At 36.0% G+C, this 24205-nt stretch overlaps 1 protein-coding gene across 2 annotated transcripts; it reads left to right on the forward strand.

Moving 5' to 3' along the window:
- The first annotated feature begins 987 nt into the window (after positions 1-987).
- On the forward strand, positions 988-22339 carry RSBN1 (round spermatid basic protein 1). Of its 2 annotated transcripts, XM_083358073.1 has the most exons (8): positions 989-1522; positions 9954-10176; positions 10552-10624; positions 15109-15246; positions 15516-15658; positions 16675-16842; positions 17920-18028; positions 19842-22339. In XM_083358073.1, exons 1-8 carry the CDS (start codon positions 1075-1077, stop codon positions 20184-20186), a joined length of 1647 nt encoding a protein of 548 aa, XP_083214199.1. In that variant the 5' UTR covers positions 989-1074; the 3' UTR covers positions 20187-22339. The 2 variants fall into 2 exon arrangements, with proteins under 2 accessions (XP_083214198.1, XP_083214199.1); XM_083358072.1 differs by having other exon boundaries at positions 988-1522; positions 9954-10624.
- The last annotated feature ends 1866 nt before the right edge of the window (positions 22340-24205 follow it).

Here is a 24205-nt window from a genome sequence, read left to right on the forward strand (position 1 = left end):
TCCAGTTATTCAACTGCTATAGCTAAGCATAAAACAAATAACATAAAGCAGCCTGAGCCTCATTCCTAGCCTCGGTAAAATAAGGTTATAATCGTTCGACCGTCAAAACTTTCCAAAGTGCTGTTTATTTTAATAACACGCATATACATTTCAGGACTTTGGCATTTTTAGTACTCTATACATTTACACCATACATGTTCCTTTGGCTGTTTTGAAGCACATATAAACACTGACTAATCCAGGGGTGTCAAACTCAATTTCATTGAGGGCCGCATCAGCATGGCGGTTGCCCTCAGGGGGCCGGGTGGGTGTGGCCTGGGTGGGCGTGGCCTACTGGGTGGGCGTGGCCAGCTCTACATCGTTGGCATCAAGGGTTCCTATGGGGGGCCTGGGCAGGAGTGGGACAGATCTGAGGGTCTCTGGCAGGAGGAGGGTCTCTGGGCCATGGCCAAGGCAGTGGGGGCCGTTCCCAAACTGTTTCCAGGATGGCTTCATGGGCCGCATGAAACCACTTCGCGGGCCGGATCTGGCCCCCGGGCCTTGTGTTTGACATGTCTGGACTAATCCATCAGTCCCCTATGAAATGGAAGCCGTGATCTGAATTACATATATTAACGACGATAAGACGCTCTCTGCACGTGTGTAGAAATCCCATCTTTGATAACAATAATTATAATTCCCAGTATTTAATCTCGGCATAGAAAAGAGAATCCAAAACTAAACTAATATGTACACTCCACTAAAACATCGGGATTCCCCCGCCCACTCACGCACGACTTAAATTTACCCCCACTTCTCCCCGCCCCCGCCCCCCCGGCGGAAACCCAAGGTCTACGTGATGTGGCCGTACTGCGTGACTGCCTGCACGCTCTTCTTCGTCGAAAACTACTGAAAGCTGGAACGAAAACTTCACTTCCCAGCAACCTTTGCATAAACAAGCACAGGTTCAGTTATCGAAAACTACAGATCCCGACGTGCAATACCGGACCACAATTCCCAGAGAGTGACAAGCGACGCCTGCGCAGCGTTTCCAGGCGCTCGGGCCATTTAAATGTGTGTGAGGGAGAGAGCGAAATGGCTGCGCAGGTCGCCGCAGTACGCGCCGTGGCCCGGGGCGCGGAAGAGACGCCTTCGCTGCCACTCGGTGATCGGCCCGGTCGACCGAGGGGAGGGGGGAGGAAGCGGAAAGCTCCTCTCGGGGATGCCGGGAGCTGCAAGAGGGCTAAGTTGAGCCAGCCTCCGCTTACGGTGAGGCCCTCTCAGGCAGAGTCGCTGCCGCCGGCCTCCGTTCCCGGCCTCCCAGCTACTCCTGCCGTGCCTTCCGGCCCCGCTGGGCTTTTCACTTTCTCTCCGCTTAGCCTGCCCGCGCAGGCCTTGCGCTGCGAGCGACGACATCACCACCGACACCGGCACCGTCCGGACAGCGGGGACTCGGAGCCTGGCCGTTCCTCTGGGGAGAAGCCCCACAAGGGGAGGCGGGGAAGCTCCGGGGACGGGGCTCTTGGCCGGCCCAGCAAGCGAGGTGAGTTGGGAGCGAGGGACCGGGACGGTTCGGACTTGACTTGGAGCGCTTGGTTTGTTCCCCTGCCGCTCCCCGAGGCTGGTACTGCTTCCTTGGGCGCGCGCGCCGCCGTTCCGCTCCCGAAACGTTTGTTGTCGGTGACCCGCTCCCGACTTTGGCGCGTCCGCGAACCTCCTTCCAAGAGGCCTGGAGAGGCTTCTTGGACTTGCTTTGACATTAAGGAATTCGTGATGAATTATCAACCCAGGAACGAAAGACCCCAAAGATTTGGTAGTGGTAGAAGGTCAAGAGCAGGGGTCTTCAAACTTGGCCCTTTTATGACTTGTGGACTTCAACTCCCAGAATTCCTCAGCCAGCTTTGCTGGCTGAGGAATTCTGGGAGTTGAAGTCCACAAGTCATAAAAGGGCCAAGTTTGAAGACCCCTGGTCAAGAGTTTCTCCATATGAAAAAGACTTGGCAAGGGAAGCCCTGAGGCGTGTTACACTTGTTGCAGAGTTTTCCTCAGTTTGTCACTTTGCTTAAGGGAGGTTGTTGTAAAGTCATGATCTGCGACAGACGGGAGCTCATGCATTACTTTCGTCCTCTTTTTCAGAAAAAGAAATGTGTGTATTTATTTTTATTTTATTTTAATCCCATTTATATCCCGCCCTTCTCCGAAGACTCAGGGCGGCTTACAATTTAAGCACAAACCAATGTGCTTAGCAATAGCCTTCATTGTGTCTCTGTATATATATATCAAGAGAGGCATTCAGGCATACATATAAATAAGTCTTCTCTAGGCATACTGTACGTAATGTAAATTCAGTTGCCAGTTTTGTCAAGAGATGAAAGGTGATCTAAAGTTCACTTAGGTAGTGCCTTGTTTCTAATTTAAGATTTATTTTGATTTCAGTTAATAGTGAGATTATTATCTGTTCTTTCAACTAGGAGATGATGTCTTGTGCCAGAATTCTTAATTGGTCCAAACAAATGTTTGTAAATGAAACATATTTAGTTATTGTATATGTTACCGTGGGAAAATAAATGGCTTTTGCGATAGGGGATGAATATCAATGACTAGGGTAAATACTGCAACATGGATAAATATATTTAAACTTGTTGAAAGTCTTGACTAGAGGTAAAGTTTTGAAACAAGTATAGTTGCTTTGGTTCTTTTAATGTATGACTTTAAACAATTAGGAAATTGTGTGGATGTGTTGGGAGAATAAACAGCTTTGCTATCTTCAGGTTTCTGTGTTTTTTTTAAGACTTTAATGCCTAAAAGCACACATGATTTCTAACTCTTAAAACAGTTGATTGTCTTTAAAAAGTTAGATGAGAGAAAACAGTTGGATCCTCTCAATCTAAAATTTACTACTGGGGGGAGGCAGAATGAGGTAATGATCTTTGTGTGACAAACATTCCTCAGTTAAATAAAGTTATTATTTTTGCCACAAACTAAAACAATTTATCCCATTCTTATAGGCAATCAGCTTACCATATGGTAGCATATCTTACCATCTGGTTCTTAATTTCATTACTACCTAGTATGATTTTAAATATAACAGATATATAAAATATATTTCCTGTGTGCTTATGCTTTCCCATATGACACTTTCATTTACTGTTAATAATGTTTTGTTCTTTTCATAAGTTGGTATTGTTTCAGGGAAGGATTTAATTTGTAGAAGTTACTTATTTGGAATTGCTCGTTTACAGTTTAATATAAATTAGGGATTATTCTTATTTATAGGAATCAGCATAGAGATTTTGTAGATATGGCTTCAAAATTGGAATATGCCTGTATAATTTAGGCATACAAACAAAATCATGTATCAATGACTTCAAAAGCAGAGATTAAAAAGGATTAAAGTATTCTTTAATGGAAAACCAATAGCTTAAATTTGAAATGATTTAAAAAAACTTCTAAATGTAATATTGTAGCAGTTGAACATAAATGCATTCTGAAGTGAGAATGGGGAACAACTACTGAAGTTTTACTAAGTTACCATTCTGAGTTTTTCTAAATACAAATATATTTGTTAGATTACTGGATGCTAACGACTTAATACAAAATGTTTTGGGAAATAGTATCAAATCATGTCTTCTAAGTTAAAATGACTTGAATGTTAAAATCTGTATGCTGCAAAGTTCATTAACATCCATTCTGTGCTAGGCTGCATAAACACTTGTTATAACTCATATGAAGTGTGTTAATATAAAAAGTTTAGCAATTGCTAAAATAATTTAATTACTAATTAAATATATCAATTTAGGCCAGGGTGGATTTGATTTAAATCAAGTTGATTTAAATCACGATTTAAATTGTGATTTAAATCACTAGTAAAAAGGCTTGATTTAAATCAACTTGATTTAAATCATAATTTTTAAAGAACAGCTGTCATCTCCGTCCCGCAGCGGCTCCTCTGACCCACTGTTGACTCACTGTCAGTCCTGTTCACTTTAATGGGACAGCTGATGATGTAGCAGTGACACAACAAGGTGAGGGACATGGCGGGCAGCAGGTGAGTGGATGCCCACTAGCAGGTGCTGCATGATAGATCTGAAATGACAGGTGCTCTTTAAATGTAAGGACTTATTCTTGCTGGTAGTTAGAATTTTTAATATTATTTGCAAACAAAATGAAGGTTTCCTATTTAGAATAATAAGCTGTCAGGTTAGTAAAACCGATATCAGAACGGATTTTAGGTTAATAGGTTAATCACACATAGAGAACTACTCAAATTCTTTTATTTAATTAAAACTCTTAGAGCCTGGTACAGATGTATTTCTCTTCAGACAATCATACAATTGGTAGTATACATAGATTTGCAAAGCAATGGGATAAAGGAATATTTGTGAACTTTGTTTTATGATTTATCTCATGGTTACTATGAAATTGTGTGAATGCATCAATGCAGTGCATGTTATCTCACTTTATAGAGCTTGGATTCATTGAATAAGTTTTCCAAAAATGTAAATATTGCAGAATATACAGCCTCATGCTACATAACTAAACTCCATTTAATGCTGAATAGACTAAATTATTAATGTAGCTAAAATAGAAAACTGTTTTTAGGTAGATTTTTACTGCAAAAACATTTTATTAACAAATTTTATAAAACTTAAAAATGATTTAAATTTTAAAAAATCTGATTTTTTATTTTTAAAAAATTATTATCCACCCTGGTTTAGACTGTCATATGTAGAAATAAAACTTTTCATGATTATCTAGCTCCTTTGCATTATAAGTCGACCACTCAAACCAGGAAATCACTAAAGTTGTTTATTTAGTCTCTCACACGGACATAATATAACAAAACAGCATTTTAAACCAAATATGAACTTGTGTAAACTCTTCGCTTGTTTAATGCTTGAATGAAGTAGGTATAATCAGAAGTTCCTAAATATGAACTTCAGCCATAGGCAGTGCTAATCCTAATAGCAGAAAAATAGTCCAGGCTTATTCCAGGTAGTGTCTTAAAAGAAAAGCTACCCAAGCAGCAAAGAACCCATAGTGGACAAAAGAAATGCTGAGACATTTGCTCAAACTAATGTTCAAAAGGGTTTTTTAAAATTGCATTGAAGAAAAGATGAGCATCCCTACTTTTTGTTTCTCAGGGAACTTTCTGATGGAGTTCCACTTACCGGTATATTGTAAAAAAACAAATATTTGGCCCTTTACCATGTGTGTTTGTGATTGGTATGGAGATCTCATACCTGCCTGCCTGACCTGGAGAAAGTTGCATGTTGTTTAGATAGGGTCTGGATAGTGCTGAGGAAGAGGCAGTGGTGTGGTATAGTTTGGTACCAATAATATAAGAAAATATAAGCAGCCAGCCATTGAAGTCAAACTGAGATTACTAGGCAAGAAATTATAGTGAAGAACTGTCAAGATATTCTTGGAAGTGCTTTCTGTTTCACATATATGCCAATGAGATAGTAGTGTAGGTAGCTAGGTAGGTTTAAATTAGCTAGGAATTTGAAAAATACTGTGCCAGTGGTAGTAGTACTATGTTGCAAATAAAAATATAGATACAATGGATGTGGTGGAATGGCTAAACCCGTATAGTAGTAGATTGGAGGTATCAAATCTTCTCTTCCAGACAGCCCTCTAGGTCTTGCACTTGATTCCACCTCCTGCTTTGGTTAGTAGTTTGGTAGTTCCTGCTGCTGCTATCCAGAGTCTGCCTAACGTAGTGCAAAAGAGATGGGGCAGACAATAAACTGGTATCATTCTGCTACAAATGTGGAAAAAAATAGAAATTGGGGCAAAATAATACAGAAATAATATAACTTCATGAACTCAAAGTGATCTATGTTGTATGGAAAAACAAAAGTGTAGCATAGCAGAAAAAAACACAAAGTAATACAATACTCCTAGCTAAACATATTAGCCCATTTTTGGAGATAGGTTTCCTGAACAGATATTCCTTCTGTCTCAATTAATTATTCCTGGACTTTTTGCTTCCTGGAGATTTCAGTATTACCGGTAATTCTGAGATTGCTGGTCAAGTGGAAAGAATCCCAGTCCTTTTGCCAGCCTTAATAACTGTTTTCTTCCTCTAGCTGAGGTCTTTGAATTCTCTTAATTTTGAAATAGCCTTAAATTTTAAGAGGGGGAAACCAAAGTATTTCTTGTCTGTGTAACAAGCAGTTTCTCATTTTCTTGATGGTGGTGATTGTCTTCACCAATCTAGTATTTTCATCAACTGCTTGTAAATAAATGCCTGCTTGTAACTTTTCATTAATAACAAGAGGGTTTACTAGAAATCTAATGGAATGGGGTGAATCAGTGGAATATAACATCTGGATATGAACTTTATATATTAATTAATTAATTAATTAATTAATGGGACTTATATCCCGCCCTATCTCCTGAAGGATTCAGGGCGGCTAACAACAATAACATACAATAAATACAGAAATTAAGATAAAATTAAAATTAAAGGCCTCTGTACATGTATATTGCATACATTCTTTATAACTAGCAAACATTGAAAGAATGTATCCTTCAGATAATAATTAAAGGTGGCAGATGTTGCCTACAAATAGCAATAGCACTTAGACTTATATACTAGTCTGTAGTGCTTTACAGCACTCTCTGGGCGGTTTACATAGTCAGCATATAGCCTCCAACAATCTGGGTCCTCATTTTACCTCAGAAAGATGGAAGGCTGAGTCAATCTTGAGCTGGTCAGGATCAAACTCCTGGATGTGGGCAGAGTTAGCCTGCAATACTGCATTCAAAACATTGTGGCACCATTCGAGGTAAGAATATGCTAATCTGATCAAACGTATTAATCCTAGCTTTAATCTTAAATGGTGGCCATGATCTTGTCACAAGAAAGCATCTTCATAATGCTCAGATTTATTTAAAATAACAATAATTGAAACGGATGTTGAATGTATTCCGTAAGGTACGAAAGGATCAACCAAAACAAGGAACAGCACAGCATATCACTTCAATAGGGTCTAGAGAGCTGTAAAAATGAAGAAAGCTTTCCTTAGGACATGAAAACCCGAACCTAATGAAGATAACAAAAGAGCACAAACTGTGTCAGAAAAAGTTTAATATAAGCATTTAATAAGAACACAGCAAAAATAGCTTTAGGTTAATGTTAACTTTGAATAGATTCAAAATTTTAAATCTAAACAATTTGAAAAAAAACACCCTAAGATTTGTAAAAATAATGAGGACAGTTTAAAAAAAACTGAAAAGCTGAAACTGGATCTAAAAATGTAATATGATATCAGAACCAAAAGGACAGGTGAAGTTCAAGAAACTGAAACTGAAAATTGTGGCATTGTCATGAAAAATCAAGGCACATCAACCTATGCAAACAAAATTTACAATTGAGGAATAAATCATAAGTTCTATAGGGATATTAACTCAACATCAAAGAAAAATAAAACCCTGAAACCTGACAATAAAAAATGCATTTTGCAAGAAGAATTATACAACCAAAGAGTGCACAATAATGGATTAAAAAGAAAAAGAAGTTATGGACAGTTTAATTGTAATGGGATTAATAGTTAGAAGCAGTCAGAGAAAATAAGACAAATATATCTGGGACTGATGGGTTGGATGGAGTTTAGCTTCAATGTCTAGCCAGGTAGCTGCTCAGTTAGCAAACATGCACCTGATTACCCGATCAGTTTCATGTTGCATTAAAGAATCTGAAAGAAACTTTTTAATAAAAGAAGAATGCATAATTGAAAACCAAAGATCAATAACTTGTTTGTCTACCACACTCAAAAATAACAGTGAATTCAGTGTATGTTTATTTAAAGGAAATTTCTGTCTACTCAAATGAACAAAAAGGAAACTGAAAAATTAACAAACAAAAATGTTTTTTATTAATAAAACAATCCTAAATAGTTTAATAAAAATGAATTTATGTGTTGCTTAGATTGATTACAAGGAAGCATTTGACTTCTTTCAAATGGCTGGATTATGAAAAGTATGCACATTTTTTTCTATCCATCAAAATTCAAGATTTTGTAGAAACAAAAGCATGGAAAAGTTAAACACAGCTACAAAGTTAATTGTAAATATCAATTATGTGGAGTCAAAAAGGGGGATCTTTCTAGGTAATTCATTATTGTCTTCTCTCAGATCAGACATGTGTATGCCCCAAGTAGTTGCAAGGAGCTTTACCTAGAATTTAGTAAATATAAGCAGTGGCCGACAAGGCATATGAGTAAATGCACACGTAAGGCAGCAAAACCCCAAATCTCAGTGACTTCCAAATGGCTAGAGTCCAAAGCTGAGGACAGAAGCATAGTCAAGTCATACTCTAGAAGTGTGCTACCAGCATCCCACAGTTGGGGCTTTGCTTGTTTGCATGGCCCAATTGCTGGCCTGCCACAGACTTAAGCTGCTCCATGGGCTGGGGGTTGGGGACCCCTCATGAAAAAGATAAATGCCATGCTACAGTTTATTTGGAAAGAGGTTGAAAATGAAACTACCAATTGTTTTATGCCTTAAACAAATCAGTGGTATATCTGCATTTGAAGTAGATTTTCTGGTTGACCGAAATATAACTTTTCATTCAAGATATAATTAACTTGTATAACTGATTATCACAATGCATAGTGATGTCTACTAATTTCAGTGACTTTATATATTCTTAGAAGTTGGATTTATTGAGGGCTGTTATTTGAAAGCTTACTGTCTGGATTGTGGGCGACATACTTATGAATATCTGCTGTAGAGAAATAATGTTGGGAGAGGAATAACCTTTCTACCTTAAGCATCAGAGTATCTAAGAAGCATTTGGTTGGTTACTATGAGAAATAAATTGCAGGACTAGGATAGGCTTTTAATTAATTGGGTTGGGTTTTATTGTAAGGTCATTAAATAAATTACTTTTGTGAGATGGCCTGATTTTTGAATTTTCCCTATCATTCCAGCTCTACAACAGTAACTCAGTTATTTAAGGGTTACCAATAGTTTTGTATAAATATGATAATAGAATTAATAAGCTACTTCTATTTGGCATTATATAAAGTGTCAGAGAATAAGGGAACTGTAATTGTAATATTTGGAGAGCATTATATCACTTAATTTGTAATTCAGTTGGCAGTATCATTTAAGTTTATGGAGAAATAGAATCTTTAGCAGGAATAGAATCTTTAGCAGGAATTCACATACAAGGCCTTTAAGAGGTTTTGTTCAAACTGCTGTTGCTATGTAATTTTGTTTAGTTTTTTGTTCAGAGAAAACATCAGAGAAAGAATTGAGATAGAGACATTTTATCAATATCAGCACTTCTATTACTAGAAGTTGATTGCCAGTGTGTTGCCGGGTGCAATTCAAGATGTTGGTAATTACTTTAAAGCCCTTAAAGTAATTGGGACTGTGTTATCTTAGGAACTATCTTCTCCCAATTGTTTCTACCTATCCAATTTGGTCATGGTTCGGCATATTGCTGGTCCTGTCAGTCAAGGAATGTTGCTTGGCAAGAACGTGAAAAAAAATCTGAAACTTTGCTGTTACGTATGTTGACAGCAACAAGAATGCTTTATGCACAAACAAACAAAAAATCCACAGTGGGTGCATGGTTGGAAAGCTAATGGAACTAGCAGAGATGGCTAAATTAACTGTTTTAATCCAAGAAAAGAATACATTCAACTTGGTTTCTGATGAGAAACCACTTCTGGATTTTTGCCTGAGATAAAATGAAACTGGAAAAAAATGAAACGTTGACTTTGGGTTTTGCTAGTTAGATATGTTTGTGTTATAGAACAACATATGTATATATTATGTATGTACAAGTATGTCAATGTAAAAAGCATTTTCTTATCATATAACAGTAGCCAATTTTTAAAAGTAAACCTTTATATTAACATTTTAGTAAAGTACTGGTGCATTATTGAAAAAATACATAATTTTATCAGATATAACTCTTTTGAAACATAAATATCTTATTTTCTTATTACTTTTAGAAACCCGAGATGAAAATGGCAAGACAGAAAGATCTGACAGTCTTATTGTAAAGAAAATAAAGAAGAAGAAGAAAAAGAAACACAGAGAAGACATGAGAGGGAGGCATCTGAAAATGTACAACAAAGAAGTACAGACAGTGTGTGCTGGTCTTACTCGTATCAGCAAAGAGACTTTGACTCCAGGAGAGTGTGATAATTTGGAAGAGAACAAGGAATCTTTTAGGTATCTAAAAGACGAACAGCTGTGTCAATTGAATGTGGGGATGCAGGAATATAGGATACCCCAGGGGGTGCAGTCTCCATTTACTACACACCAGGAACATTCTGTTCGCAACAGCTTCTTAAAAACAGGCACTAAATTTAGTAATTTTATTCATGAAGAACATCAATCAAATGGAGGAGCTCTAGTTCTTCATGCCTATATGGATGAACTCTCATTTTTGTCTCCAGTGGAGATGGAGAGATTTGCAGAAGAGTTTCTTGCTTTGACATTCAGTGAAAACGAGAAAAATGCAGCTTATTATGCTCTAGCGATAGTTCATGGGGCAGCTGCATACTTGCCAGACTTCTTGGATTACTTTGCTTTCAATTTCCCTAGCACTCCAGTGAAAATGGAAATCCTTGGTAAAAAAGATATTGAAACAACCACCATTTCAAACTTTCACACTCAGGTAAGAGAAATTACTCCAACATGCCTGAATTCTAATTTGAATCTGAGGTTGATGATCGTAAGTAATACTTCGCAGAAAGCTGAAATCGAGAATGCTGTTAGTTATACCATAGTTTCCGGTGTGTAAGATGACTTTTTAACCCATGAAAATCTTCTCAAAAGTCAGGGGTCGTCTTATACGCTGGGTGCTGAAACTTTAGGGACAGGGCTGGCTGGAAAACCTGGAGCGGATCTTCCATTTAGTCTGCGCAGGGAAAGCTGGACCAATTGGAGTAGAAGCTGCAGTCTGTGATTTTTTACAGGCTGGGGTCTGGGCTTCTTTTCTTCTAAAGTTGAAGAGCAGCTGTAGGCAGGTGGGGAATGCAAGAGCAACTTGAAAGGCAGGTGGGGAATGCGTAGCCAGAGCAGCAGCTTAGCTCTAAGGACACATTTGACTCAGGAACTGGGCGGGCTGGCTGGAAAACCTGGAGTGGATCTCCCATTTGGTCTTTTTTTTAAAATCCCATTTATATCCCGCCCTTCTCCGAAGACTCAGGGCGGCTTACAATTTAAAGCACAAATCAATGTGCTTAGCAATAGCCTTCATTCTATGTATATGCCTGCTTATTAGAGCTTTCACCCCCCCCCCCACAAGCAGCATTATTACAAAGTCAGCTTATTGCTCCCAACAATCTGAGTCCTCATTTTACCTACCTCGGAAGGATGGAAGGCTGACTCAACCTTGAGCCTGGTGGGATGAGAACCTGCACTAATTGCAGGCAGCTGGTGTTACATAAGCTCTCTGCGCAGGGAAAGCTTTAGAGTGAATTAGGAAAAGTGAAAAAGTGAATTAGGAAAATAGAAAACGGTTGCTGGAATTGGGTATGTGTAGTTTAACGAAGAGAAGGGTGAGGGGTGACATGATAGCAGTGATCCAATAACTCAGGGGCTGCCACAAAGAAGAGGGAGCCAAGCTATTCTCCAAAGCACCTGAAAGCAGGACAAGAAGTAATGGATGGAAACTAGTCAAGGAGAGAAGCAACCTAGAACTAAGGAGAAACTTCCTGACAGTTAGAACAATTAACCAGTGGAACAACCTGCCTCTAGAAGCGGTGAATGCTCCAACACTGGAAGTTTTTAAGAAGAGACTGGACAGCCATTTGTCTGAAATGGTATAGGGTTTCCTGCCTTAGCAGGGGGTTGGACTAGATGACCTCCAAGCTCCCTTCCAACTTCTTATTATATATTTATATTTATATTTATTAAATTTTTATACCGCCCTTCTCCCGAAGGACTCAGGGCGGTGTACAGGGCAATAAACATTAAAAAACAAAGTACAAAAATTAAAAACAATTAAATGATTTATGCCCGATATATACAATAGTTAAAACCATATTAAAACCCAACCCCAAACCCATCAGACCAGGCCGGCTTGCTCAAATAAATAGGTTTTTAGATCCCGCCAGAAGGAGCGAAAGTCGGGGGCAATCCGGAGCTCAACCGGCAAGCGGTTCCACAGGTCTGGCGCGCCCACAGAGAACGCCCTCCCCCTGGGTATATTATTATTATTATTATTATTATTATTATTATTATTATTATTATTATTATGTTTAATCCACTTGCACTGTTTTATGTTTACATGTTTGATGACAAACAGCCTTATGTTTATAAGTGACAGTTTTCCTACTAAGTACCTGCATGTCATAAGCATTTGAATTAAAATTACCATATTAAAATCAAATCTGATGGTTTTTAATTTTTATTTGGTGTGCGTTGGAAGAGGGGTAGTCTTATACGGCGAGTATAGCCCAAACCCTATAATTTAACAGGAAATGTAGGGGGTCGTCTTATACGCCCAGTCTTATACGCCAGAAAATACGGTATTTGCCCCCTCCAATTGCCTTTGCATGCTGTGTGTCAAATACAGTTCAACATTACCTTCATACATTTCACATTCCACTGTTCCTTCCAGAACTTTGCCTCTATAAGAAATAGCATTGTTTTTGAATTTTAAGATTTAGACATAGTAAGCCTTTACTGATAATTTGAGTCTTTTGGTGCCATCACAACCATAAGGATTGCATTGCTGAAAAATGGCTGATGACAATGTCCTAGTCTCCAAGGGCAAACATCTGCTTATACTTACTATAAAAGAGAAATTATATTTAAGTCTTAAATGGTGGAAAGCATAAATTGCTCTCACAATAATGATGCTCAGATTATCCTTTCTGCCCCCTCCCTCCACAAATCCTACATTCTTTTACCTTTGTTGGTTTGTGGAAGAGGTTAAAGAGGGCATTATCTTCATGGTTTTCATTTATTTATCTCATTAAATTTAGTGCCACCCAACTCCAAATTATTTTGGATGGCCCACAATAGGTCAGAGGAACATGAAGCTCTTTGGAGATGTTTTGTAGCCTTTATCTTTAGCTCACTTGGCTTTTTCGTTTTCTTTCTGCTTTTCTTTGTTTTCTATGCCGTGCAGTGACACAAAAAGCTTGAATGAGTAGTTTTCATTGAAATAGGATGAGTGACTGATTATGAGATTGAAGGCACCTGTGTTACTAACTAAATAGTCTATTTGAGAGATCACTAAAATCTAATAATGTCTTTTAACTTCTGAGTGATAGCAGTGATTCCACTTATTGTATTATAAGAATGTGTCCATTGCAAACTGTATATTTTATGGACTTTGGAATCAAGAATGGTAGATCCCATTTGCTTCTGTCACTTCCAAGTTACTTCCTAGCAAATAGATTCTTTGAAGAAAACTGAACAAGTACTGTGTCTATATAACTAGGTACATGCATTAAATAATAATATTATTGAACCATATGAACCATGTAATGTAAAATATTACATATAGCATTTAAAAATGTGTAGGAATGAAATCCAGTAAAAAATACAATGAAACTTAAAAACAGTTTTGATAAATTATCTCTTTCTTTTTTGAAAAATATTGTACACCACTGGCATAACATATCTTAAACTGAACTGCTGATATATAAATTGATCATGTTTCTTGATGTTTATGGACTAGACTAGCTTTGAACAAACGTGTGATTACCTGTTTCCTGTAGGTACTTGACATATTTCTACATCATGAATTAATTCAAAGAAATCACTTTTTTAAAGTTAATGAGATATAGAAACTCTGTCCTCCCCAATAGTTCCTTGTGGATTTGTTTTCTTGGCAAGGGAAGAAATCCAAAGTATTTTGATTATAGACTTTGGATTATTGTTTAACAGTGGAATTGGTGAATAAGAAAATACTGTTTCTCTGAAAGTAAGACCTACCCCGAAAATAAGCCTAGCTTAATTTTTGGGGGGCAGGCCTAATATAAGCCCTACCCCCAAAATAAGTCCTAGTTTGGGGGCAAGTACACACCTAAAAATCAAGCTGGGGCGGGGGTATGGAGCTGTCCCACACGCCCTGTACCCACCTACCTTGCACCCAGGCTTTTCCTCGCCGGCCCACTTCTTCTGCTGCATCCCCAAGCCTGCATTTTGCAGTCAGCGGCCTTTCCGGTAGGCCACTGCAGCCGAGACCCGAGCTGTGGATTCAATCTATAGCTTGGTTCTGCAAGTCCTCTGCAGCTGAGAACTGAGCTGTGGATTGAATCCATAGCTTGGTTATTGGCTGCAGAGGCCTTCTGGAAAGGCCTTTGACTGCGAAGTGCAGGCTGGAGCTCCATTCTCAGCTGCAGAATGAAGCTGCTCGTTTGGCTGCAGAAGAAGTGGGCTGGTTGGGTGGGGGTGGGGCTGTCGGTGAAGGAGATGAGTGGAAAAGACACCCCCCACCCCCAAAATAAGACCTGGTGCCTCTTTTGGAGGAAAAAAAAGACTAGGTCTTATTTTTGTGAAACACGATATCTCTACCTCACTTAATAGTTTAGTATTGTATCTTGTTACACTATTTCACTTGGAGATGAGAAACATCTCATAGGTGTGCTTCCAGTTGGGTGTATTTTCCTCTATTTTTCCCCCCAAAGTAGTAGATGTTTCAATTTGGGCTTCTGTCCTGTGTATTTCTTGTAGGTTTACCATAGAACAATTCTTCTGGTGGTTCTTTAGTTGTTTGGATTCTTTAAGAATATCTAGTTATTCAGTTTTTCACAGATGCTTTGGTATATTTCCCTACCTTATATTTTAAATGTTTTTATACATATAGACAGAGTTTAAGCCTTAATCCTAGCTTAAGAATTATTATTCTAATTGCTGTATACTGTAACTGTTGTGTTGATCTTTCATTGCACCATCATGAAACACAGGATACTGTACTTATTCTTTGATTAAGCAGAGTAATGTTTGTATTTGTTGCACTCTTCTGTGTTTGTATTTGTTGCAATTTACCTGTGGAAGATTAATAAGAGTAAAGGGGAATTTCAAGCTCAGATATTTGTATGTTCTGTATATGATATATTCTTTATATTCTTGACTTCACAGTAAATTTATAGATTACTTTAATGCTGTGGGATAAAATAGTTTTATTTTTTTCTTTATAAGGTCAGTCGAACGTACTGCTGTGGAACTTACAGAGCAGGTCCAATGAGGCAGATCAGTCTTGTTGGAGCAGTAGATGAAGAAGTTGGAGATTATTTCCCAGAATTTCTTGATATGTTAGAAGAATCTCCATTTCTTAGAGTAAGTATTAAAGTTTTGCTTCTTCTTTTAGTGACTTAAGTTTTAACTAATGTTAGCACAATTGGTGATGGAATAAAAAGTGATAAAGCATTATTAAACATTAAGAGAATAGTTAAATAGGAAAGGAATTTTTAGATTTTTGTCTAATTTTATTGCATGACAGAATGAAGTAAATTATACTGAAAAATAAAAGCTCTAATGACTGTACAAATTATATTTTAATAAAGAAATAATAAATTAATAAAGAAGTTTTCTTTTGTTATATACAGATGACTTTGCCTTGGGGTACTCTTTCGAGTCTCAGACTTCAGTGTAGGTCACAAAGTGATGATGGGCCCATTATGTGGGTAAGACCTGGTGAACAGATGATCCCAACAGCTGATATGCCAAAGTCACCATTCAAAAGGCGCAGGTAATCTTGATAGCTGGGAGGGAATTTGTACTCTAAATTTTAATTGAGCTGATTTCATCAGCAGAATTGGTTCAGTTTATTCTGACAACTTTCTGAAACTTAGTTGACATATATATTAATATGTAATAGTAAAGTTTCCTTCCAATATAGCTTAAGTCTTGATAATTTTGTACATATTTTTGTAATGCTGCCATAATTTACTCCTCTGTCAGTATCATACATTGTATTATAAACTCCCAGGATGCAAGCTTATGTTAGGGAATACAATAGATATTGATGGAATATCTATATAAATTAAAACAACAGCTTCTAGTTCAGTGCACCTAATATAAACTTTGATTTAAAATATATTTCCATTCAGGTATTTATGGCTACTGTCATATTGTTTCTGTAGATGATAAAATGTTAAAATGATATTGAACTGTATGAAATCATTAGTGCTGTAAGAGCAAGACAGTGAAGACTCTGTGACATACTTGCACATTGTTATATTATCCGTTAGTTTGATAACCTGTCTTTACTTCAGGAGCTCAAGGCTCTGTGCATAGCATTCTAGTGTGGGTTCTCCTGGTGCCTTTGAACTCTCAATTTGCATCAGTCCCGGTGAAGGTTCTGGAGGGCTGCACACTGCCAACTTTTAAGTTCATTGAATTTCTGCGATGTAAGCATTTGTTGTCTGTGTATTGTATTTAAGCTGTGAAAAAGTTGAAGTTATTTGTAGCACTTTTCTTTCAAAAGGCCTATTAAGAGTACATAAAACAATCCCTGGTATATAACATCTGCATAAACTTTTTAAAAAGTGGCCTTTTACTGTTATGCGTTCCATCCTTTTCTGTTTTATATTTTAATTTATATTGCATTTGATTACATTAAGAGTTAATTCCCCACATATCAAAGTAGTGCCTATATGATGTGGAAAAGTTAGGACAGCTGATTTTATGTTTTTATGACATTATTTTTTTGTCTATCCCCTTCATAAATTTAACAGTTTTCTTCTTTTTCATTCCATTTCATAGATCTATGAATGAAATAAAAAATCTCCAGTATCTACCTCGGACCAGTGAACCCCGGGAAGTTCTTTTTGAAGACAGAACAAGAGCACATGCTGATCATGTTGGGCAAGGGTTTGATTGGCAGAGTACAGCTGCTGTTGGAGTTTTAAAAGCTGTACAGTTTGGTGAATGGTAAGAGTGGGATTTATAGCATTTGAAAATAGAGATGTGTTGAGTTTGAACAGAACATACATAATAATAATAATTTTGTTACAAGGCATTTTTGCTATAAATTCTTAAATTCAAAATTACCAGGAAAATCTAATCTCTGAAAATTCCCAGAGTGGGTTTTTTTTAATACATAAGGAATTGCTTTCATAGTACAGTAGAGTAGTTTGTAGAAGGATATTTTGAGATGACATATCTTGAAATGCCCATTTGAAAGTCAATTCTGTAGAAGCTGCAAAAGTATTTAATTATATGCCTCCGTGAAACTCCTACAGTACAGATGTTGTTCTTTGTATATATATAAATTATCTCCTTTATCAAATTGGAAATGGGGAGTAACAGTAGGACTAGTCAGTGGTTTGCTGTGAGCAATTCATGTTGTATCATTTTCTCGGTACATGATCTCCCTTAAATCAAGCTCCATTGTTGGGGCAAATCCAAGCAATATAATCTTTAATCTTAGAAAACATTGTTATCCTGTCTTTCGGGATAATTTTTGATTTCTGAGTTCTAAGAATATAGACAATATGTGTAAAGAAATGTAGACCACCATATTGAACCTTGACCTCCAGACATATTAAATCACTTAACTGGTCCTGTGTTAAGAAATATGATCAGTGTACACTTGCAAACGAGATCCTATTGCTTAAAATGACAGATAGAAGACTGTGACTGAAGAAACCTGTGTGACTGGGGAGCTATAAGCCAGTATCAGACATTTTATGTTATGGAATTGGCTCTATTGTATGACATTTTTCTAAATGGGTAATGTTGCCTTCCTTTAAAGATGTGGTGATGTACCTCCTCTTGAGGAGACCCTTCTCAATCAGTCAGCTGTATGCCACCATCAGTCCTAATAGAATATGGTAGCATAAAAATATAATAAACCACCTTAGAGGAAAGGAAAATAAATTGTATTTTATATGTACATATATTTCCTCTCCAAATGAGGGATGAAGTATGCTGTTTTGCTATTGAATATATGCAGTTTTCAAAATATAACTAATATTCTCATATTTTTTTCCATCCTCATTTCTTCAGGAGTGACCAGCCTCGTATAACCAAAGATGTTGTTTGTTTTCATGCTGAAGATTTTACTGATGTAGTTCAAAGACTTCAATTGGATCTGCATGAACCTCCAGTATCACAGGTAGTCTTGTATTGTGCTGTACACATTGTTTCTAGTTAAAATGCTGTTATTTTTTTTCCTGAATGTTTTTCTCTGTTGATTCTTGATTATGAAATAAAGTCTCCAGAATAACACACACACACACACGCCTGAAATGCATAAATAAGTGTGGGTTGGGCGGTTGGATTAGGTAATGTTTCTTTAAAGAGAAACAGAGTTCCTCTGTTAGGGAGATGTGTGGTTTCTAAATCTGATAGCTAAATTGGATGGATGGATGGATGGATGGATGGATAAATAGATAGATTTAATATATCTGAATTTTGAGTAGAAGTATTCTATATCAAACCACTCAATCCTTTAGATCTAATATATATGAATTTTGAATAGAAGTATTCCATATCAAATCATTCAATCCTCTCCTAAGTATAACCATCCATTCATAAGTGCCAGATTTTCATTTATTTATTTATGCAATTTATATACCATCCGTCTCACTCACTCTTAAGTGACCCCAAATATCTCAGTCTGAAAGATGTTGTCTTGAGTACTGTTTAACAATGCGTTATAGCAAAACATTCTAAGAAATATATTGTTTAATATATCATTGATGTTTGAGATTTGTGCACCATATTATATAAGGGTTTCATATGTTTCATAGTATACATAGGGAGTTTGGGGCATTAGGCACTTATTTGAGATTTTGAGAGCATCTAATGAGTGCTATCATAAATTGGCTGCCATAGTGTAGCAATCACAAAGTATATCAAATGGCTAATTGTTTCCTTGAATACTCTTTATCATCCCAGTAAGAACTTTGTGGCCCAAGAATACTTTCCTATGCTCTATAGTAACAGATGTTTGTTATCATATAAAAATCCCAGCCCAGTCCAGAAATTCTGTTCATGGCATCAGACATCCCTGCACTATCACCAGATACTTTTTGCTAAAAAATGCACATATGTAAAAAATAGGCAAACAAAATCAGCCTCATTCAAAAATAAATTTCATAATCATTTCCCTTGAGCAGCATGATTTTAGATTATCCTTTTGTGGCTTGTTTTACATTTACAGTAATGTTCAATCTCAAATAATAATAATAATAATAATAATAATAATAATAATAATAATAATAATAATAATAATAATAATAATAATAATAATAATAATAATAATAATAATAATTCCTCACTGTTCTCTTCCCAAGAGAAGAAGCCAGCAGTGAGTAACACAAATTTGGTCTGGTCTTTATCAGTAAACTTGTCCATTATTTTTCAGCAAAGACTGAACTAGCATGTATAGAAGCAGGATTTCTTAAGCTTAATTCAGGTTTTAAAACATGTTGACATTTTATATTTATATATTTGCTGTTTTATATTGGTTTTTTGCTATGTTTGAAGATATTTTTATTGTGTGGTATTCTAAGTGGTTTTAAAAAGCAAGATATAGGTAAATTCTGAACAGAATATCTGGTTCTATAGACATTCTTAGAAGTTCATTGTGATAAGAAGGGCCAAAGCATTGTCATACTTGGCTTAAGGTTAAGATTGAAGTTTTGGACAGCTCTTTAACTTGGTCCAACTCAGTTTAAAAATTAGCTATGTTTGTTTGTTAACACTCCAAATTATTTGACTGATTGCCTCCTATTAGAATGGGAATTTCCTTTATTTGATCTATTAGCGTAGCAATAGTTTCAGTACATGGCTCATGGAATATATGACATTTAGACTTCATGTTGACTTCATCACAACAAATAGTCTTTATGACTTATTACAGAGCAACCAAAATTATTATTTTTTTAATCTTACTCACAGTTATCTCTTTTTCCCCCCCTCAGTGTGTTCAGTGGGTTGACGAAGCTAAGCTAAACCAAATGAGACGAGAAGGGATTCGCTATGCCAGAATCCAGCTATGTGACAATGACATCTACTTCATCCCTAGAAATGTTATTCATCAGTTCAAGACAGTGTCAGCTGTCTGCAGTTTAGCTTGGCATATAAGGCTCAAACAATACTATCCTGGGGCAGATGATTCTCAGTGTATGGAAAACATTTCAAATACGGACACGGTGAAACTGGAAGGTGAAGACCAATGTGTACTTATGAAAAAAGAGTCTGAAGAAGAAAGAGAAGTACAGACTGCAACAATAGCATCACCATCACTGTTTTCATCCCTGTCATGACTTGTTCTGCAACAAGATTAGCTGGTTTGTCCCTTCCAGCTTTTAGAACTAGAATCAGATCAGCAACACAATCCACAGAAGGATCATATGCTCTTTCTTGTCTGATATGTACATAATCATACATTTTTAAACAGCTTTTTAAAATTTTGATGTGAAGTTATAGTTTTATAACTGGGTTATGTTTTATTGGAGAAAACTTGCCTATAATTCTATAAAGAAAGGTGACATTCCAAAATGTCAAGCGTATCTTTTTTACACAGATTATGCAAAGTTAGAGTTGTATTTTATTCCCTTAGTACAGCATGTAGTAGTGGACTACAACTTTTTGCATTTCTTTTTTAAAAGGATGTAATAATTCAACATCTCAATAGTTTTTCCTTCAGGAATATCAAGTATTTAACACTTGATAAATCTGATAACTTTTTCATTTATTTTATCTTTAGCTTTCAGCATAGAAGGGATGGTTTCTGTGGCAGATTCACAAAGTGACTCTCCCTCCCATTCAATTAATGGCTTGAATGAAAGAGAAAGCACAGCACTTTTAATGATCAATGACATTTGTATGTGTGAGAGAGTTTGAAAGCCTGGAGGAAGCTCAAGTTACCAGCAGCGTAGATTAATCCTTAATTGCTTAAGAAGACATTCAGTAAGAAGTTGATGTATGAGATTAGTTGCAGAGTGTATGATCTTGTTGAAATGAAATTACTGATACAACTCTTTCGTGGTCCTCTGCTTTTAATGTATATTGGAATATTTTTTTAATATCTTTCCGAAATGCATAACTTAATACACTAGTGTCTAATGAAAGTAACTGTTAGCAGTCTCTTTAAGGAAACTGCTATCTTTGAGCACTTTAAGGCTTTACAATATTTAAACCAACTTGGTGGCTTGTTTAATTCACAGTAGGCATCTTAGATGGAAACCATCAACTTCTTCGCATTGAGGCACTTAATATAATAAGGCAGGCCTATATCTCCTTTATTTTTTGAAATTATATATAACTGATTCACAATAAACTCACGTAATCACATATGGATTGCTACTTTTGCAAATAATTCTTGGATTCCTTAATGCTATATTTGAAGGTTAAAACAGCACATGTTAGTATGTTGAGTATAATTGGCTGATATTATTTAGCATTCCTTCATTATTTCCCAGCATTAAGTAGATTCAGCTTTTCCTTATATACAGAACAATGTTTGTTTTGGGTAGTAAAATGAAATTGGCCCCTTCACATGTAGCATCTGAACTTTTATCACAATTTAATCAAATTTATTTGTATTTTTAAATTGTTTTTAATGTAGAAGACAGAATGGGAGTACTACACCAATGCAAGTCAAGAAAGCAGTTGTGGGAAAAATGCAAATATTAGTATGTTTGTAATAGCAATTACTTTGTGCAATATTGTTTTGTGTAGATTATTATATTAGCACCTCGGTATAGAGGACACAGTTTTAAACAAATAGCAAAGTAATCAAAAAACTTTACAGTATTTAGATAGAAGTTGTATTACACCTGATATATACATGTTTATGTATTGACTTTGGTGCAGTCCTGAAGACGAAGTAAATTTTTAACAAACTGAATTTCCATACTGAAGTGGTGGGAACTTTCTAAGTAATCTGTGTAAATAAGGTGTTAGGCTGAAACCTTTTTAAAAAGGTAGTGAGTTCTTATGCAGGAGTGTAGCTTTTAATGAAAAATTCTAGATTGACCAATACTGGTTCAGAAAACCTCTGTACTCTGGTTTTTTACATTTTTTTTACAGTTATCCAGAAGAATTTTCAAAAGCTTTAGCTGGCTATCCTAAGTAAAATTCTTCATAGACAACATGGGCTTCAGTACTTCATTTATGTTTGACCAACTCCACATTTTTACATTTTTCTTCCACTCATTTTCCAAGTCTTCCAAACATCAATTTCCCACAGTTATGTTAATAACCATAACAACAAATACAACTCCAGATTTGTCACTTGGATATTTCAATTGCATTGAGTTGCAAAGTTGCACTGTTTACTGTATAACCACTCAGGAGTTGGATTTTAAAAAAATAATTGAAAAACTGTTTATTATTTCACTTATCCTGTTTTGAAATATACATTAGAAAATTGTTTCAAATTCTACAATCTACAATAGACATTAAAAAAAGACATATACTAAGATGAAAATAGTAGTTGGAATCTAAACTTCCTACTTAGAGCAGAATGAGGAATAATTCAGATAATGCATTCAGCTAAAGGAAAAAAATTTCCCAACTCTCCAGAGCACTTCTTCATTTGTGGAGGGGAAGAAAAGAATTGGCAAAAATTACCAATACCCTTTTTTTTCAAGGTGAACTTCATTGTGCATAGTTCTGGATCCAGTTCAATAACTTTAAAAGGGATTTTTTGTGTAGTACCACATTACAGCAATAGGCTTACAAGATAATCTTTTTTATTTTATTAAGAAATAACCTAAAGGTATGTGAAGTGAACATTCATGACCTTTGCCATTCATGAATGATTAAGAAGATTAAATAAATGATTCTGAAGCAACATCCCACATTTTTCCAACGCAAGAGTTTTGTGTCACAATGTAATGGTATTATGTATAAATGCATTCACTAACTTACATTTCAACCATCAAATATCCTTTCTGTCATCTATTTTGATTTAACAATACACATAATCTTCACTGCAATTACTTTGGCAACATCTTTACTATAGTTAAAAAGTAGGAATTGTCACTTTTATTGCATTTCCTAGCAAATACCAAAGAAGTCTTGTGCATGAATTTTGGTGTATCTGCCAGGACTCTGCTTTTTTGTCTTTATCCCTGTAGCCCACCTCATACTGCTAGACTCTTTTTCCTAGAAACTCTTGACATTCAGAATTTAAACTTTTCAGGAGTAGGAAGACGACTAGTCAAGAGTTTACTCAGCAAGCCTGAGTGCATGCATCTCACTCTGGCTCAGTGATTAAGGATTCTTATTGTAGGAAGAATTTAAAAAAGCTCTATAATTTTACCATGTATATTCTAGAGTAAGAAAGACCAGTACAAATACTTGAGTGAATCATAACAGACCTGAAAAAGTGGCATAATAGTTTGTCTTAATGACTTTGGGAACAATATTTGCTCTTGGAGTAGAAAAGAGATAGAAATTAATGTCTCAGGAAGCTGTTGGGAGTGACTTGTACTAATGTGATGAATTCGAAAAATGATTATCTTGCCAGCATAATTGATACTTTAATGCCTAGTTGCTTTGTAAAGAGATTTCACTTAAATCTGACAGGAAATCTTATTTTATAAATTGCAAAATACGTGGGTATTATATAGTTACAAAACTGAAGATTAAAGGCAGAAAAATCTTTACATTTATTTTATTAGAAGTAGTAGAAAATTTGGGAAGACATTCATTTCCAATATATATAATTGTTGAATACTAGTTAAGCATTCATTATATTCTATCTTGAAATTGCCATTATCAGATCCGTAAGATCTTATTTAAAAATCCTGAGCAGCTCTAAGGTGGAAGCTGGGAAATACTAATGAAAAATAATAAGCATTCAAGAAAAGTTGTATTGGGCTACTGATTCATTTAACAAATCAATAAAAGCAAAATTAACATTTAGGTGAACTAGATATTTCACATTCCCCCTCACATTTCTGAACGTTAAGTAATGTGTAAATAATGGACATGTTCTCTTCCATGAAGATAGAACATATTGAGGTTTTATGTGAAATTAAGGAATTCTTCCATTACAGATTTTACCATATAAAAGGGCTCATTTTCCTATTTTTGAGGGCATAACATTTGTTCAGAGACAATAAAATTTATAGTCAGAGCCCCAAGATGCATATAACTTGTTTTTTTCCTCTCATGCTGCCATTCATATGCTTGAATTTATTCTGGGTGGTGAATTATCTTCACTTGTGGCACAATCCAACCAAAGTTAAGCACCTATAAGTTCCATTTATTTTGAATGGGAGATAAGCAGGTGCTTAAGTCTCTATTGAAATCAGTGGAACTTTAAATGTGT

This window comes from Vipera ursinii, assembly GCF_947247035.1.
Source record: "Vipera ursinii genome assembly, chromosome: 3".
Classification (NCBI taxonomy): Eukaryota; Metazoa; Chordata; class Lepidosauria; order Squamata; family Viperidae; genus Vipera; species Vipera ursinii.

Coding starts and splice junctions, on each gene's coding strand:
- RSBN1 (XM_083358072.1), top strand. CDS start 1,075: ATGGCTGCGCAGGTCGCCGCAGTACGCGCCGTGGCCCGGGGCGCGGAA. Junction 15,247..15,515: donor AAGAATCTCCATTTCTTAGA/GTAAGTATTAAA, acceptor TGTTATATACAG/ATGACTTTGCCTTGGGGTAC. Junction 18,029..19,841: donor ATGAACCTCCAGTATCACAG/GTAGTCTTGTAT, acceptor TCCCCCCCTCAG/TGTGTTCAGTGGGTTGACGA.